General features: G+C 38.1%; 1 protein-coding gene across 1 annotated transcript; it reads left to right on the forward strand.

Annotated features, from left to right (window-relative positions):
- Window positions 1-2,673: 2,673 nt before the first annotated feature.
- LOC145983782 (uncharacterized) lies at window positions 2,674-12,779 on the forward strand. The gene is made up of 3 exons (XM_083116830.1): window positions 2,674-2,774; window positions 11,646-11,822; window positions 12,521-12,779. Exons 1-3 carry the CDS (start codon window positions 2,674-2,676, stop codon window positions 12,777-12,779), a joined length of 537 nt encoding a protein of 178 aa, XP_082972956.1.
- The last annotated feature ends 5,360 nt before the right edge of the window (window positions 12,780-18,139 follow it).

An 18,139-nucleotide genomic window follows, 5' to 3' on the forward strand; every position in this document is an offset into this window, starting at 1 on the left:
TTACACCTTCTTATTTGTGGACATTTTCTCACACAGTTGCAATTCATGCACATGAATTGGAGTCAGATTTTGTGTGTAGTATTTTCATTTTTGAAACACTTCATTCACTATCTCACTAACAATATTATTTTATTGTAATTTACGGACTCCTCGATGTCGTAGTGGAGGCACATAGTGCTTCGGGTCCACTTTAAACTGTAGGTTCAATCTCGATTAGTGTATCTGTGCATAAAGTTAACATAAAACAAGCTTCCAAACGATATTTTATATTCACGCATCTATAAACTTTATAAGAACAATGAAAACAATCTCCGTGTTAAAATTATAGGTTCCTAGAGATTAAACTATAGAGCTAGAAAAATGACGGTTCATTAACGAAAATACAATTAAAAAATCTGAATACCAACAATCTAAACAATGAACGTTTTAAAAAATGAAATGTCATCACAGTGGAGGAAACTAAAGTGAACTTAAATGAAGACGTTGATTGCCTGCATTCAATGAGTAATTTCATGCGAGTAAACTGTTCTGATATGAAATTATTAGGGGTGAGATTACGCAAGGAGAAACCCATTTATTGAAAATTGTTGACAATAGGAACGAAATTAAATCATACGACAGAAGTGAACAAAAAATCACCAATCGACCATTTTGGATTCTTAAAAATTACAATACATTCTTCAGATTTTGTCTTTAGATTTAACGTTTTAATGCCTCCCCAATGACGCATTAGTAACGGCGTCGCCTTACAATTAAGGGAACCCAGGTTCAATATCCGGTGGAAGGGCATAATACAATAGACTCTTTTTAATTTGAACTTGGGTAATTCGAATCATTCCGTAATTCGAACAGAAGTTTTTTCTTCTTGAAATCGTCTGTACATGTTTTTCTTAATTCGAATTTTGGATAATTCCAACTTTTTTGGCGTCCCCGATAGGTCCAGTCCCGATTAGGGTATCTGTGCATAATATGGACTTAAAATTTCAATTCCAATTACAGTTTAATCGAGAACATGACTAACTAACTCTCTAGCCTTCTTAAACCTAAAGGTTCATGGCTGCAGCAACACAGGCATTCCACCAGTCCCTATCCTGAGCAAGATCTCTCATTATATACTCTTTTCCATCCCTACCGATTTCCCTTAGGTCCATCTCAACGTTGTCCTTCCATTTTCGTCTTGGCCTTCCTACAGGTCTCTTACCATCAGGTTTCCCAACAATAATCCGGTAAACTCCTCTATCCTCCCATTCGTGCCACATGGCCTGCCCAATACAAATTATGTAGTTCTAAATTATGTAACCTTCTCCACTCACCTGCTCCTAATCCCTTTTAGGTCCAAATATTTTCCTAAGGATCCTATTTTCAAATACTCTCAATTTATGTTCCTCTTTCAATGTAAGGAACCAAGTTTCACATCTATATAATACTAAGGAAAAATTAATGTTTTGTATATTTTCACTTTTAATTTCTTAGATATTAAACGAGAAGACAAAAGTTTATGAAGAGAAAAGTAACATGCTTTTCCTGAATTAAGCCTGCTTTTTATTTCCTCTTTTATATCATTTTCATTTGTTAGTATTACTCCTAAGTATTTGAATTTGGAAACTGGTTCAAACGAGTTGTTATCAATAATTAGATTTTGAATATTACCTAACACTTTCGGCCTATAAGCATATATTTAGTTTTCTCTTTGCTAACTTCCAAATGTATCTCTTTAGCTGTTTTGAAAAATATTTTAGCATTATTCTTAATTGTATTTATGTCATATCGAGAATATGACTGGAAATTGTAAGCCTTGTTGTTTTGTGTGTGTGATTTCTTATCTATACTTGCACAAGACATACAAACACGTAGGTTCAAATTAAACAACATAACTTTAATACATGGAAGCCATTCACGTACATCTTACACACGGTTACTATAACAACCAATCAATAACATGCTATAGAATACAAATTCTTCTTATTCCTCTTATCATGCATCTATCATCTCCTACTGCTGGTATCACCATATCTATGAAGAGGTCTCCTAAGTCTATTAGATCTTCTGATTGGTGTGTGCCCAGCGTCTGTATTTGGTTGATTTTGGTTATCTCTTCCCTCTGCATCCTCCGGCTGTCCTGCTGGTATCGATTCAAGGTTTGGATCAGGTATATCTGTTGATGAGGGGTTTGGTTCACACTCACGTTTTCGTAGCCACCTGACGTGTACCGTTCGTGTCGATCCGTCGAACAACTGCACTTTATATATTAGGCTGTTGCCAACTCTAGACAATACCATTCCTGGTACATGCTTCGGCGAATTTACCTTCGGGGTCTGCACCCAGACTGGATCATTCGGAAGATATGTAAAGTAAGTTTTTTCAAGTCTCTTCCTCTCTACTCGGCCCCGCCGTGATCCAAGAAATGGTGGGCGATCCGCTCGCCTATCCCGCTCAGTCATATCTGTTACCATCCACCAGAGTCTTGGTTAAAATCGCAACACGGAAGCAGAAGGCAAACTTTGAGTTTCTCCTAATCTGGAATTTCTCAAAGACAGAAGAACTTCCGCGATCCTGGCGTCCATTTGTAATGAACTTAAATTGGGGTGTTCCAATACCAATTTTCTCAAATGGTCTTTAACGGTGCGAATATATCTCTCGGCCATTCCGTTACTCGGAATATGGTACGGAGGTATGGTTATGTGCCTTATTCTGTATTGTGAACAGAAGTTCTGGAAAGTTAGGGTACTGAACGCAGGACCATTATCTGACTCAATGTTGTCTGGTAGACCTAAGTAAGAACAAGACTGTAATATCCAACGTATGGTTTCCACCGAATCCAGAGAATGAACTGGCCATATGTCAACCCATTTACTGAATGCGTCCACTAGAATAAGCAATTTCTTTCCTCCGAAGAAAAATGGTCTACGTGTATTCTCTCTGATACGCGTGAAGCTTCTGGCCACTCATTTATAGGGCCTTTTCTTACTTTCCTCCTTTCCGATTGACAAAATTGCAATTATCAACATATCTGTCTATGCCCTTGAGCATCTTTGGCCACCAGTATATGGACAAAGCTGCATCCTTCATAACACGGGATGCTGCATGATTGGAATGTAGTAATTTCATTACCTTTTGACGTAAGGTGGGTGACAGAACAATCTTTCCCATCCAGCTAAGGTAATCATTCTCCACAGATAGAAGACGTCTTCACTCGAAGAAAGCACCCAATCCGGATTGAATATCTTCTACAGATAATCTATCTACCATGTTTGGCAAACAAAATTACCTTGTTTAACAGTGGGTCTTCTAATGTGTCTTTATTAAATTCCTTCAAAGAGATTTTTGAATCACATGTGTCAACGCTGTTACAAGTTGTCGCGTCTATGTCTATTGGAGTTTCACTTTGTTGTGGTAACCGACTCAACATGTCTGCCACAGGCACATGCGATGAAGAAACTACACGGTAATTATACCCCGATAAGAATAATGACCATCTTAATAGTCGGTTTGATGGGTGTTTCGAGATACCTATCTCGGGATTAAATATATACTTAATAGCACTGGCATCTGACACAATTTCAAATTCTTGATCCTGTAAAAACTTATGGAATTTCTTAATTCCAAAAATTACACTCATTGCTTCACGTTCAATTTGAGCATAACGCTGCTCGGCTTCTGACAACGTTGTAGATGCACAAGCAATTGTTTGAATTTTTCTATCTACTCGATGACAAAGTCTTGCTTGGCATCCGTAGGGTGATCCATCGCAAATTAACACAACTGGTTTTGAAGGATCATAAGGTATTATAGGTTGTTGTTCTTTAAGTTCCTGTGATATGTCAGCAAACTCTCGAACGCACTTTTTCGACCAATCCCAAGTTACATTTTTCTTCAAAAGTCCTGTAATATGGCGTATCTTGGACGAAAGATTAGGGATGAACTTTCTAAAAATGTTCAACATTCCCAAGTATGAACGTAGCTGCGAAGAATTCTGTGGTACTGGACAATTAACTACTGCGTTCCAATTCTTCTCAGATGAAATAATTCCATCTTCACTAATAGTGTATCCGAGATACTCAACCTGAGGGGCAATAAACTTAAACTTAAACTTGCTTTTACGTTATGTGCATCTAACTTTGACAGTACACTACATGTTCTATTGTAACACTCACGTTCCGAAGTTCCACCGATGATTACATCATCAAAATAAAAGGAAACACCAGGAGTATCTCCTAATATCTTTGCAAGACACATCTGAAATATGTAACCGCTAATAAAGATTCCAAAGCAGAGGCGCTTTATCCGGAATAATCCAACATGAGTATTGACGACTATGATGCGCTGCGCCTCTTCAGTCAACATCAACTGACAATAAGCCATTTGAAGGTATATAATACTATAATGTGTACAATCCCTTAATTTTACAAAGATGTCTTCTGGCTTGGCTATGATAAATTTCACATTTTCAGTCATTTTATTTACAGTACCAGAAAAATCAACGCAAATGCGTGATGAACCATCCTTTTTCTTAACTACGACGAGAGGTGATGCCCAGTCAGAGTACATAATAGGCTTTCAGAGTCCTATATTGACCAAATTCGCTATTTCACTTTCTACTTTATCTCGTAGTCCATATGGAACTTCATAGTGTCGTTTAAAAACAGGAACTTTAAACGGTGTGATGGGCTTTGATAGATCACCATCAAAAACTCTAGCATATTTGCTAGATAATAAACTAGCTGGTCTCAAACCTTCACTTGCCGGTATTTTAGTATTAATATCTACGTTATTCTCTCGTTCAGACCCCGTGTTTGTCAACACAGTGTTACATTGTGTTAACAGTTTTCTCCAACCCGGATGAATACTGTCAAGCCATGAACGTCCAATCAACGGATAACGCAGTTCTTCTTCACACAATATAACCGGCAATTTATACAATACATCATTCAATGATAAATCCACTAAGGTTTGACCTTTCAACTTTAACGTATCATTATTCACGCCTCGTAACGTTAGTGAAGTAAATTGTGTTCGCCGATGTGGAAACAATTGTTTGAAAGACTTGTTATTAAACAGAGTAACTGTAGATCCAGTATCTAGTTCACATTGTACAATTCGCTTATCAGTACACAAATCAACGACGCACGGTTCTGCTGACACAAGAACATTAGTGCCATCTATAGCTTGTGCTCTTGGCTTGAAACTAACAGTCCTTGCTTTTGAACGAGTGAGTGTTGCATCTTCCACTTGTGTATTTTCTGTGTTCGATGAAATAGTGCAAGTATTATCTTCTGGCGGATGAGAATCGCTAACTTCAAAGTGCAATAAAGACAAACCATGAAATTCATTATGTATGCTTTGTTCACCAACAATAGCGTCTAAAGGTTTCATATTCGACTTAGAAGTTTGATCCGAGGTAATTGTCTTACTCGCAAGTTCTTGGCTCTTTTTCCTAAACTTGCATTTTACATGCCAATGACCTTTCTTTTTGCAAAATGAACATATCGAATATTTTGTTGGACAATGTCCAAGATCATGCCTACTGGAGCATCTATCACATTCTTCAGTGCTTTTATTACTTTTATCCCGGGGAGTAACAAAGTTATTTTTGCTTGCTTGCGAGGACTGGAAACAAGGTTTAAATTTCTATGTCCCAGCAAATGCAACTAGATTAGGACTACATTCCTTTTCACGATGTGCGAACATTTGTGTTTCCCGTTCAATTAATTCCATTTGAAGCACAACATCTTGACATTTTGCTGGAGTCAATGTAGGTTCTTCCTAATGGCGTCAGACCGAACGCCTACAATTGTTTGCTCTACAATGACTGCCTGTAAGTATTGGCCAAAACTACATTTAAGTGCTTGTTGCTTAACACGTACCATAAATCGTGTTGCATCCTCGCCGCTTTCCTGCATGCATTGCCTGAACTTAAAACGTTCCACACATTTGTTTATTTTCTGGCCATAATGTTTAAGCAGGTTGTCCTTGAGGATCGAATACGTTTGACGATCGACTGGTTCAGGTGCAAGGATGTTCTTCAACACTTTGAAAGTTTCAGACCCTATAACTGCAATCAGTATGGGTACCTTCCTGGCTTCATTAACATCATGAGCCAAACAAGACTGTTCAAACCTCGTTAAATAATCTTCTATTTCTTCCGAATCTGGCCGGAACTCAGAAAATAAATTCAAACCGAACATATTTATAATTGTGGACAACTAAATATCACAATATCGTAGACACAATCCGTATCACACTGATTTAAACTTTGTTCTTGTACAGTTATTGTAAATAATACACAAACCATGCAATCTTGGTTCTTACCGTAGAAATTGATCAAGCCGACACAATTTCTCTTTGCATAAACCTATGTTGGAATGATGATCGTCGTGTACTCTTCGTGACGTCTTCATCCAAATTTCTCACGAAGAATCACCAAGAATATCCTACCGACTGCGCCATAGATGTAAGCCTTGTTGTTGTGAGTGTGTGATTTCTTATCTATACTTGCACAAGACATACAAACACGTAGGTTCAAATAAAACAACATAACTTTAATACATGGAAGCCATTCACGTACATCTTATACACGGTTACTATAACAACCAATCAATAACATACTATAGAATACAAATTCTTCTTCTTCCTCTTATCATGCGTCTATCAGAAATTTTATTTCAGAGACGTAACAATGATATTGCCTTGCCCGGGGATTCTTTTATCACGACCAACTTATCTCCTAATTTTACTTCAAAGGAAGAGACATTCCAATCCCACGGCGAAATTTCCCCGGCTTCAAACGATATACCTCTGAGTTAGAATGTAGTAGCGATGATATATTGATCTCATGTCACCCCCTTTGAGCATCATAACTCGGTTTACATCAGCTTTCTGGCTCCCATTCCCCACAAGTCCCGGGCCCGCAATAAAGGTCGGTCGACTCTTCCTGGTATGCCGTATAGGCAGTACGGGTGTTTCGTACTCATCAAGCCATGCTCATAATACAACGCCCGGCTATATCTCTGGAAACTGCCTAGAGGATGCAGATGATTACTGACGTTATTGCATTTTTCCGCTCGAAGACCAGAACAATATCGTTTGCCGTGTAATGAAATGCGATACGCATTAAGGAAGATCGGGTGTTGTGAATAATTCCCGTGGATTCCACCCAGGGATATTTAACGGTTCGAGCCGAGTGATTAATATACCGATTCAATAAAGAACGAGTATTGGTTTTAGGGGGGCTCCCCGCTTTATGGAACAATTTTATGGCATATGCAGACGACATTGAAATCACTTAGGTGGCAAGAACAAAGAACGTGCCGATGAGGTACTGTGCTCTGGTCTTCATTATCCTTCAGTTTCCTTTGCAAGTTTGAATGGCCAATTATGGGAAGTAGTACATCAAATGTTAATGTGATACTATTGGGCATTCTATTAAATAGATGCTCGCATCAATATACAGCGATAACAATGCATGCAGCCTCACAAACGAGACCAGTAACGAAGCCAATTTACTTGTCTGTTAGCTTCCATACCTTTTTTGGACTACATTCTGTCTCGGGAATATGTGGAGCAAGATCGCGCATAACGGTAGAGAAAGGAAGAAAACGAGTGGACGGAGCAAATCAGTGCGCACTGCTGCAAACGGCTGGTAGCTGCAGCTGTGATGCCACTTCTTCTCTCACGCGTTCATTGGTCGAGCCCACTCGAGCCACTTCTTGCGCAGACTGGTTTACCTTCACTTGCTCCAGATATTTCGCGGGACAAAATGTACATGTCTGATAGAGATTTCTATTGAACTACGGAGGTCTTATTTTAAAAATAAACTCGAATTATACGTCTTTACTCTGTTCAAAGATTCTGTGGAGTAAACGAACGAAAACAAGTCCTCTACTCAACAGCTGCTAGACGTTTGCATCAGCGCGTCCTGTCTCGCTGCATCTGCTCGCTTTCTCTTCTTCTCTGCCGTTATGCGCGGCGTTGATCCACAGGAGTATAATTATACGGCGTTTGCTACAACACCCTCCTCTGTGCTATAACCATGTGCTGTTAGTGCTCGTGACATTGGGCGCCTCCAGGATTGCTCAACATAGTGGCAAATGTTGACCTGCTACGTCGCACAGTTTTTTGGCTTATCCTGGATGCAGAGTTGAGTAGCAGGGAGCAGCAGCTGACAACAATTTACAATCATCTCGCGATCCTTGCTTTTCACACTGCACGTCAAACTTTACCAAAGTGCCAAAATAGTTAACAAAGATATCTATCTACATTCATTTATGTCAATAACTACGAACAATGTTACATACAGGGGCGTTGCTACAGGGTGGGCGAGGGTGGGCTCTAGCCCACCTTAAAGATGTCTCAGCCCACACTTCTGCTTACCCAAGTAGAATGAATACATGATATATATTATTTAGATAACGCAAAGTAACAAGCTAATAAATAATTATAGTATAAAGCACAAAGAGTGGCCTTAACAATTGAATAACATAATTCAGTTTCACTTCAAAAGTGAAGAACGTTTCTAGATTCTCCATTAGGTTGACCTCCTTTCATTAACGTGCAAAAAATGATCAAATTAAACTTTTAACACGTAAAAATAATGAGTAAACCTACAAAAATAGGAAAAAAATATTGAATAAATTTGTTCAATATGGTTATTCCAGAACTCTTTTTAGTATTCCAGTAACTGTGACTAAATGAGTTTTGGTAAATTAAATCCATTTCTTTTTTAATGTTATGGGTTGAATATAATTTTTCCATTTTACAAGCTTCGTTTGTCTTGAAAAAGTATAATGAAGCTTTTCTTTAACCGATGAAAGCTTATTTCGCCTTATTTTTATAATATTAATTCTTTTTTCAAAATGCAGGGAATTTTTATGACGAATTTTCAACACTAATAAAAATTGCATACAAAAATATTTGTGATAATTGCATTATAAGTATGAATTTGAGCCATGATCAGGAATGCTGCAATACAGCACAACGTTCATGAACGTCGCTCCACCTTGAAAAATTTCTAATGTCGGCTCTGCCCATGATCGCAGAACCATACCCCACCTAAAGATATTTTATCTACCCTTGAGCCCTTGCCCAAGAAAAATTTCTGGCGACGCCACTGGTATTTAAAATTATGTAAACGTTGATGACTTAAATCAGGAGCTACCTCCTTGTGTAGTATTACCATTGAAGCTTTTTTGCTCGTGGCCCTTGTTTGCCATCTTGCCACTAGCAAACGACTATGTTGACCACAGGTAGCACGTGAAATCTTTGCGGCCCGAAGTATCTATGGGCCGTATTAGTTTGTCGTCACAGTAGATGACAGTTCCTTCACTAGCGGAAGAGCAAAAATTTTGGCAAGATGGTGATGTGTTTTTCACCGGAATGTTAACATTACAATCAGACGCACACTTGCAAATTTTATAAATTTCCGAAAGATGAAAAATTAAAGAAGAAATGGATCCAGCAAATCAGGTACGTAACCGGTATTCAAGTTTTCATGTGCCACATTTTGATATTAGCAACTTCAACTTGAAGCTCCCTAAGGATTGTTTAATAATCGTAATTATAATTTATTCTCGTTCTGTGGACTACATTGTTGATGTTTCTGTCTAGAACGCGTCACCTTGCTGCATATAACATATTTCAGTATAATTACAGTATGTATACATCCACTTGATTACTATATGGAATGCAGCATAATAAAAGTCGCAATATATATTACATTCACTTGATTATTAATATGGGATATAGATCAACATAATAAAAGTTACGTAGGTACCAGGAGCGTATATTCCAGGCTAGCTTGGCTATCTGCGAAGCCTGAAGCATAGAGAGTAAAATACTGAAACTGCGTAAAAAAAGAAGATAATGGCAATTCTGAAGTTGGCAACCTGAATTCTTAGGAGTTGGCAACCTGAATTCTTAGGAGTTGGAAACCTGAATTCTTAGGAGTTGGCAACCTGAATTCTAAGGAGTTGGCAACCTGAATTCTTAGGAGTTGGCAACCTGAATTCTTAGGAGTTGGCAACCTGAATTCTTAGGAGTTGGCAACCTGAATTCTAAGGAGTTGGCAACCTGGATTCTTAGGAGTTGGCAAGCTGAATTTTTGTAAGTTGCAACCTGACTACCGTTGGAATGCCAACGTGGCTTCCTTGAAGACGTCAAGAAAGAGTCTAGTCTTCTCCCTTCCTCCATAGCCTAGGACCAGGTGTCACAGTGAGATAGCCCTGGTCTTAGACTTAGCATGCGCCACTGGTATGTACATATATTATACAAAGCTGATTACAAATAGTTATTTTGTAGTATATAGGCTACGAATAAATCACTCTGAAACATTTTGAAGTTGTATCATGGATTGAAGGTACGTAGGCTTGAAAAGTAGTGTTTTTGTTGAGAAAAATGAAACTTGCACCCACAGAAACTGCGTAAGTGAAATTGCATTAATTTCCAATTTTATTTTAGATAGTGAAACATTTTATTTCCACTTATTTTATGAGGTAATTGGAAAGTATTTCAGACTTTGATGTCAAAAAAGAAGTTTTCATTCTAAGTATGAGGAAAATGTGAACTCTTGAAAAAATATACATACCTGCAGTTATGACATACTGAAAAATTACAAGTTTGGAATGTACTTGTACAGTCAACGGCAAAGACAATGGTAAGTAAATTGTCCACTGCTACTTTCATTACTTTTTTATTCTACATTCTATGTTCTTTCAAGGAATGAAACTATGTTGGTTCGAAGCAGGTATTGCCCTCTCCTTATTGACGTCATTCTTTCAATTCATTATCATCACACTGTGTAATACAGACCGAATGAAAATGATGATGGACAATTCACCTACTGTTTCTTTTACCGTTGGGTTAACAAGCAAAATAAGTTTGTAAAGATATTTGTGCCTTAAACACATATCAGGTATTGTTCTTTTTTTTTATCAATTGTATTGATAGACTACTCTCTAGTGTATGTTACATGCCAGACTATTAACAAAATTAGATAGGTGATAAATGGACGTGAAAATCCATATAATGTTCTGTTCTATAACATGTTTCTTAATACCAATATACACTATCTGGCCATTCGTCACCGGACACCCCACCAAAGGCATGTGGAAGCATCATGGTGTGGTCATGCTTCTCCTGGTATGGTCTTGGTCCCCTTGTGTTAGTGCGTGGAAACATGAATGCAGATGCATACCTAACGATCCTGGACAATTCTGCGCTACCGACATTGTGGGCACAATTCGGTAGTGGTCCTTATCTGTTTCAGCACGACAATGCCCCATGTCATACGGCAGGTGTGATCAACACGTGGTTCGAGGATATGGGTGTGCAAAAACTTGATTGGCCCGCCCAAAGTCCTGATCTCAACCTGAATGAGCATCTTTGGGACGAGTTGGAGCGCCGGTTGAGAGCCAGGCCACACCCCCCAAAAAACACTAAAGAGTTGTTCGCCGCTTTGCAAGAGGAATGGAGCAGGATTCCCGTCGAAACCTATCGCAATTTGGTGGACAGTCTTCCTCAGAGGGTTGTGGCTGTACTTGCTGCGAAAGGTGGCCCCACACGATACTGACGGACGCCTGAAACCGGATTAAAGTACTCGTTCCAGGTGTCCGGTGACGAATGGCCAGATAGTGTATTTTTCATATTTCTAGACGTGCAGACAGGAAGCCCAGTATTCATTCACAAATCTGCAGCTGCCATTTTGTGGTAGGGAAGAAACAAAATACCCCAACAATCTTTCCAAGAAATGCCAAGAAAAGATTGAACTTCAAGTCTCCAGAAAAGTCACGAAGGAGAGCCAATGATCAATCAGGGTACCAGTCCTCAAGGTAATATGACACTTCTTTTCTGAACCACCAATACCCAAAACACAAACTAAAACTCTCAGAAAATAACTTAAAGTACACACTTGACGCTGCTCAAGCAAGGCAGGATTTTTTTAGTCTAATTTTGATTTTGTGTGTGTGTCAATGACTTTCTTCTGTATTGAAATGTTGTAAGGATATTAGAAATGCAACTACAATTGCTTATTATACCAAATGAAATGGGTTAGGCAGCCTCAGATTCAACCTTGCTCATTGTAAGCAAGGAAACTACATTTGGGCAGGAAAGGGGAGGAAGAAGATTCTAATCTGCAAGTACGGAACAGTATGCTTTACCTAGCCAAGAATGAAATCTGAAACCTATGATAGCATTTTTAGTAGTTCTTATGATAATTGCTGCTTATAGTTTGTGTCACCAGAAGCTTTTCATAAAAGAATGGAAAATTACACCTAAGTTAAAATATTCATGAAATATTTTTTAAGTCGAATTGTCTGTGGTGATAGAAGAATGGCTACATGCAAAGTGAGAGAATCCAGTCATAAAATAGCCATGTTCAACTCAACTACAGGCAATTTATGGAGATGCTTATATATCAATAAAATTCCTGGTAATTTAAACATTACAGCAATGGCCTTTTTTCAAGTTTCTGTGCGTATGATTTAAATAAATCTACATGTATTCACATTGGGACTTTTTTTTTCAGTGAATCTGACACGAGCATCCCAAGTATGGAAGAAGGAAGATTGCCACAATCCCTGGTTGAAACACCACTTGTTGCAGCAGAAAAATATTTTCTGCAGAAAGAAGTTGATGAGCTGAAGCAGGAAGCAAAAAGAATAAGACGAAAGCCATTTTCATATCAGTACGAGTACATCCAGGATGGCGACAAACTAATAACATTTTACAATGGACTGCCAAATTCAACAATATTTAATTTTTTCTCGATTTGTTTAAAGACGTAGAAGTAAAATACTTTCATGGATGGAATGTAGAGGTATTGAGTAAGGAGGATCAGATTTTTATGACACTGATGAAACTGAGATTGAATTTTCCTCATGCAGACCTCTCAGTTAGGTTTGCCTGTAGTCCATCCACTGTGTCCAATGTTGTGTTGACATGACTACATGTGATGCATAAGATCTTGTTTGTCAACTTTCATGTTGAGCGAGCAATTAACCGGATAAAGGGATATCAAATTTTGCAGTTTATACCATCAACGTTGCTACCGTTTTCCACAAAGGAATGGAACGTGTGCACGACACTTACAAATTGGCAATACCCGCTAATAAGGGAAGTTGAGATGTTTTATAATCCCTTATCGCAGGAGTAGAGGATTTATTGTTAGAATCATCTGTGCTGACCCTAATTTCATTTTCTATCTGTATAATTGAATAACAATAGAACTAACTTGTGTAATATTTTTAATAAATGTAGTGTTTTTAAAAAGTTAGATCCAGGCAGTAATAAAAAACAATTTAATATTCCTGTGTGTATGCATAGTAAAAGTTAGGGGTCAGCTCCTTTCAGAATTTTTTTTCTTCAAGAAAATCACAAACTGTGTTTGAGTTACAATTCTTTTTTTTAAGAATCGCCATGTTCAAAAATATAGAGTAAAAATTCAAAGTTGTAAACAATATTTGGTTTTTTGCTATTTCCTTTTTTGAATAATATCAACTTCTGCTACCCTGCTATGTGGAAGGGTCACCCCTTACACCCCACACTTGTTTAGTAAGACTGGGTACACAGTATATGTTGGAATCTTTTAACACTTTTTTATTTATCATTATTCTTGTATCGTGTGTTATAGGTGTATCATCACAAAGGTGATATTGTAATACTTAATGTATCCTGTACAATAGCAATTGGTAAATTTTTGTGTTAAACTTTGAATTCTTATTATTATGTGCAAATTTCAGTGAAAATACATGCTCAACCTGTGTGTGTGACATGTCATGTCATTGAGCTACAGAGCTAGTCCTGATTTTTTCCGTTGTCTTACCTGTATAGAATGGTCTCTTGTGGTACAGCAACAGGATCTCATGCCTTTGAAACACTGCGACATTGATGGTACCTAGTTTTTCCCAACATAAAGTTGTAAATAACAGAATAGAAGTTGTTGTAGAATTGTTACTGTTTTCTACTTAGTACATATGTCTACCAACTTGTAACATAATTTTGTTTATATGCAAGTTCTAAATATGAAATATCCAAAATATAGCCTTATGTGGTACTATGTTTTTTGTGAGCGTTTCTGTGGTCTTGGTTCTTTTTTATTTGTCTGGTACAGAGTTATCTTGCATTTAACTAATCTTGAATATATAATTGTAATGTATATTCTTGGTTTTTTCATCGACAGGTTCACGCAACTTTTTAAAAAAATATTATGAATGTTCTTTTGTACATGGTAATGCTCTTAAGGGAATTCACTCTACATGTGTCCAACAAAAATGGACATTGGAAGATTTGCAGTCACAAGCATTACTATATTCTGGTGTAGAATATCAGTACATTTTAGCAGCATTTCATTATGTGCTTTTTATTTGTTGGTTCCCTTTATTAGCTTCTGCAATAAAGCAAAAAAATCTGTATTTTATGGTTAGGTCTAGATTTGTATGATATGATTTAAGGAAGCAATGAGCGTGAAATTTGCAAAACTTATTTTTGTCTATCGGTATGGGTTTTGTACATGTTGGTACACATATATCTATAGTTGGAAGTATTCGAAAAAAGAAATGTTTTTTTTAGTTTTTTTTATTTGTTTCGGTATTTACCCCAAAGAGTTTCAAATAAATAAAAATACAATAGTTAGCATCATTTTTCTTGTTTCACAGCTTTCATTTATCTTTCCAGTGTAAAATTATACTCTCTAAATTGAAACTTGAGCTTTAAACATTGAATTCATAGCTTGGCAACCAGTAGTTGCAAAGAAGGCCAGCTTATTTTGAATGGATGATCTTTTCCAAGTGTTATCTTGATATTTCAGTAGACTTATTAAATACATCTGCATAGCATAACTACTATCGGATTATAAATTATAGATACTAGAGTGTGAACTCCAATTAAGAACCGATTTTATACAGATTTTTTTTCTGTACATGGAACATGGCACACAGAGATGTCCGTTGAACTGTGGAAACTTCGGACTGGCATTGCGAGTCCATGTGTGTATAAAGATCTGTATAAAATTGGTTTCGCAATGTGAATTGACAATGATGATGGATTTTAAAAACAGATGAAAAGAGCTTCAAAACAAGACCAATGTTGTATTTGTAGTACTATCCAATACTAAAACCAGTTTCACACGGCAGTTAGGTACGTGCTTACTTCGCCATCGACTTCTAGATTCGTTACTTAACGATCGTGTGAGAACTTTCTCTTATTGAGTTCCCGACAGAAACCGTATCTAAATCCATCGTTAATACCATAGAACTAGCAATCAGAATTGAGGAGCACACTGGCCAGTTGAAGTAGGAAGTAGAAGAAGAAGAAAAACAATAAATAGGTGTTCGACTGTTAATTCAAGGCAGCTTAATGAAGGAAAAGATTCTCCCAATACAGCTACAGGGTCTGTATTTTAAGTAATGAGAATAAATCTAGAAAACAAAATTTATTACAGATATCGCTACAAATCTTTAGTAGTCTTCAAAGTATGCCCCTTGAGCGTCAACACACTTCTGCAGGCGAGTTTTCCACGCGTCGTACGCTCCCTGTAAGCCAGCAACTAAAACAGCCTTCAGAGCACGCGTGCAAGCCGCTTTGACAGCATCCAGGGTTCCGTGGTGGTGTCCTTTGAGGGCTGTTTTCACTCTGGGAAAGAAAAAAAATCTGCAGGGGCAAGGTTGGGGCTGTAGAGAGGCTGAGGAATCGTTGTGATGCCAGATTTCGTCAGGAACTCTCTAACCACGAAGCACGTGTGACATGGCGCATTGTCATGATGGAGCTTCCAATCAGCGGAAATTTCTGGTCGCACTCGGTTGACCCGTCTGAACCGAGCGGTTGTGCAATTGCTCGTTCGTCAAAACTTTCGGGACGAGCTTGGTTCAAATTTTTCTCATGCCAAGATCCTCGGTGATGATTTTGAGAACAACCATTTTATCGAGTCCTAGCGTATCCGCGATAAACCGCACACTGACACGCCTGTCCGCGTTCAGCAAATCTCACACACGTTGTTCATTGTCTCTGGTTCTTGAGGTTGACGGGCGCCCTGCGCGGGGTTCTCCACGCTCTCCTGGCCTTCTTTGAACATTTTGTGCCACCGAAACACTTGCGCTTGTGATAAACTGTCACTGCCGTACGCTTTCCGAATCATTTCCTGCGTTGCTGCACCAGATTTTCCAAGGCGCACACAAAATTTGATCGCTTACCGCTGTTCCATGCTTTGCTGCATTTTGCTCTTGCACACACTACTTTGCAGACGTCCACGCCACGCGTGATCATGCCTCAACGGACGCCAGCAGGCAACTGCCGCTTGGAGCGTTTTCAAGGTCACACACCCCACTACCAACTCCAACCGGTCCCAGCGGGCTCTGACTAGTGATGGGCACCATCGACTAATTTCCACCATCGACTAATTAGTCGTTAGTCGAAACAAAATATCGACTAATTAGTCGAAAAAATTAGTCGACTACTTTTTCGACTAATATTAGTCGAATTAGTCGTTCGACTAATATTAGTCGAATTAGTCGTTTGACTAATATTAGTCGAATTAGTCGTTCGACTAATATTAGTCGAAAAAGTAGTCGACTAATTTTTTCGACTAATTAGTCGTTCGATTAATATTAGTCGAATTAGTCTTTCGACTAATATTAGTCGAATCAGTCGTTAACGACAAATATTAGTCAAAGTGGAACTATATATTTTTCTTATTATTTTCAAATTCCTCCACTCTTGTGCTGAGCTGAGCCAGGCTAAATTGGACTGTTTATAAACGAATGTTTATACACACACACACACACACACACACACACACACACACACACATATATATATATATATATATGTGTGTGTGTGTGTGTGGGGGGGGGGGGTGTGGGTGTGTGTGTGTGTGTGTAGGCGCACAGAGAATAGACCCGGGATCTCTTCATTACAAGGTCACGCATGAGAACATTGAGAACAGTCTCTGTGGCCCGAAACGTTGAGTTGTGTACTCACGATGTCAGTCACCATTAAGGTTCCGGCTTCAAATAAAGACGTAAAGAAGACATAGGCAGGCCCATAGACGAGAATTATCATGTGTCTTGGGTGGGGGGGGGGGGGGACAAATCCTAATTGGAACAAAGAAAAGATGCGAAATGTTGTTTGTTGGAGTGTCAGATGTGACCGATAACTTTACTATAGTAGTATTACAGTTAGACATACAATTATAGAGATGCTACATTAAAATCTAAAGTAACGGAACAAATCAATCTCACTGATAGATACCTCGCATACGTCGTACAGCTTCATGTTTGATGTTTACATATATTCTTAGAAGTATTCTAATAGTATTCTAATAGTACTGTATTCCTTAACAGTGTTTTCAAATTTCCTTTAATCAACAGTGGAGGCGAGTTCTTGCTCCCATACTATCCAACACATATTGGTCGAAATTTTTAAAGGGGTGTGACCATTATGTGAAGCTTTTAAAAATATAGTTCTGATCAGTTAAAAATTATTTATTACGATGTAAACTGCCTTTGGTGCAATATTAGGATGAATGAAATACTAGCGAATAAGTTGAAATTGAATAGTCTAAAACGACAAACATAATTTATTTGTGACAGTAAGCCTTTTTTCGGTATGAAACAAAAAAGTAAGACATTAGTTGTTATTGATTTGTGCATTATAGTCGAAATATTACACCTGAGAAAATTTACCAGAGTATTGCGAAACTGTGTCGAAAGATCATGCCTCGCAATAATTGGTTTCGTCTAACGCGACAATGCGACTATTACGAGATGAAAGATTATTAACCATTTTTGGACTGAAAAAGCAGGGTGCGACGGTCATGCGATGAAATACATGTTTTTTTGTTTTTTTTAATGCCAAGCCTTATCTACCAAGAAAAGTACACTGCCCCCCCCCCTTCCCAGTTTTGGTACCCAATCACAATCACTGCTACTGTTTATCAATATCATTCACCAACCATGATACTTTTATATGTAGAAATAATATATTCTGAAATTAACACATTGACTGCCGTGTGTATGATATATCATACACATGGCTTCTTGCTTCTGGGCCACGTGTATGCTACTCCATACACAAACAAGAACCTGATTCTTGGCCGCGTGTATGGAAATGCGTACACAGTTCAAGCAAAACTATATGACTGTTAAATAGC

The sequence above is a fragment of the Lepisma saccharinum genome, chromosome 2 (assembly GCF_977018435.1).
Source record: "Lepisma saccharinum chromosome 2, izLepSacc3.1, whole genome shotgun sequence".
NCBI lineage: Eukaryota > Metazoa > Arthropoda > Insecta > Zygentoma > Lepismatidae > Lepisma > Lepisma saccharinum.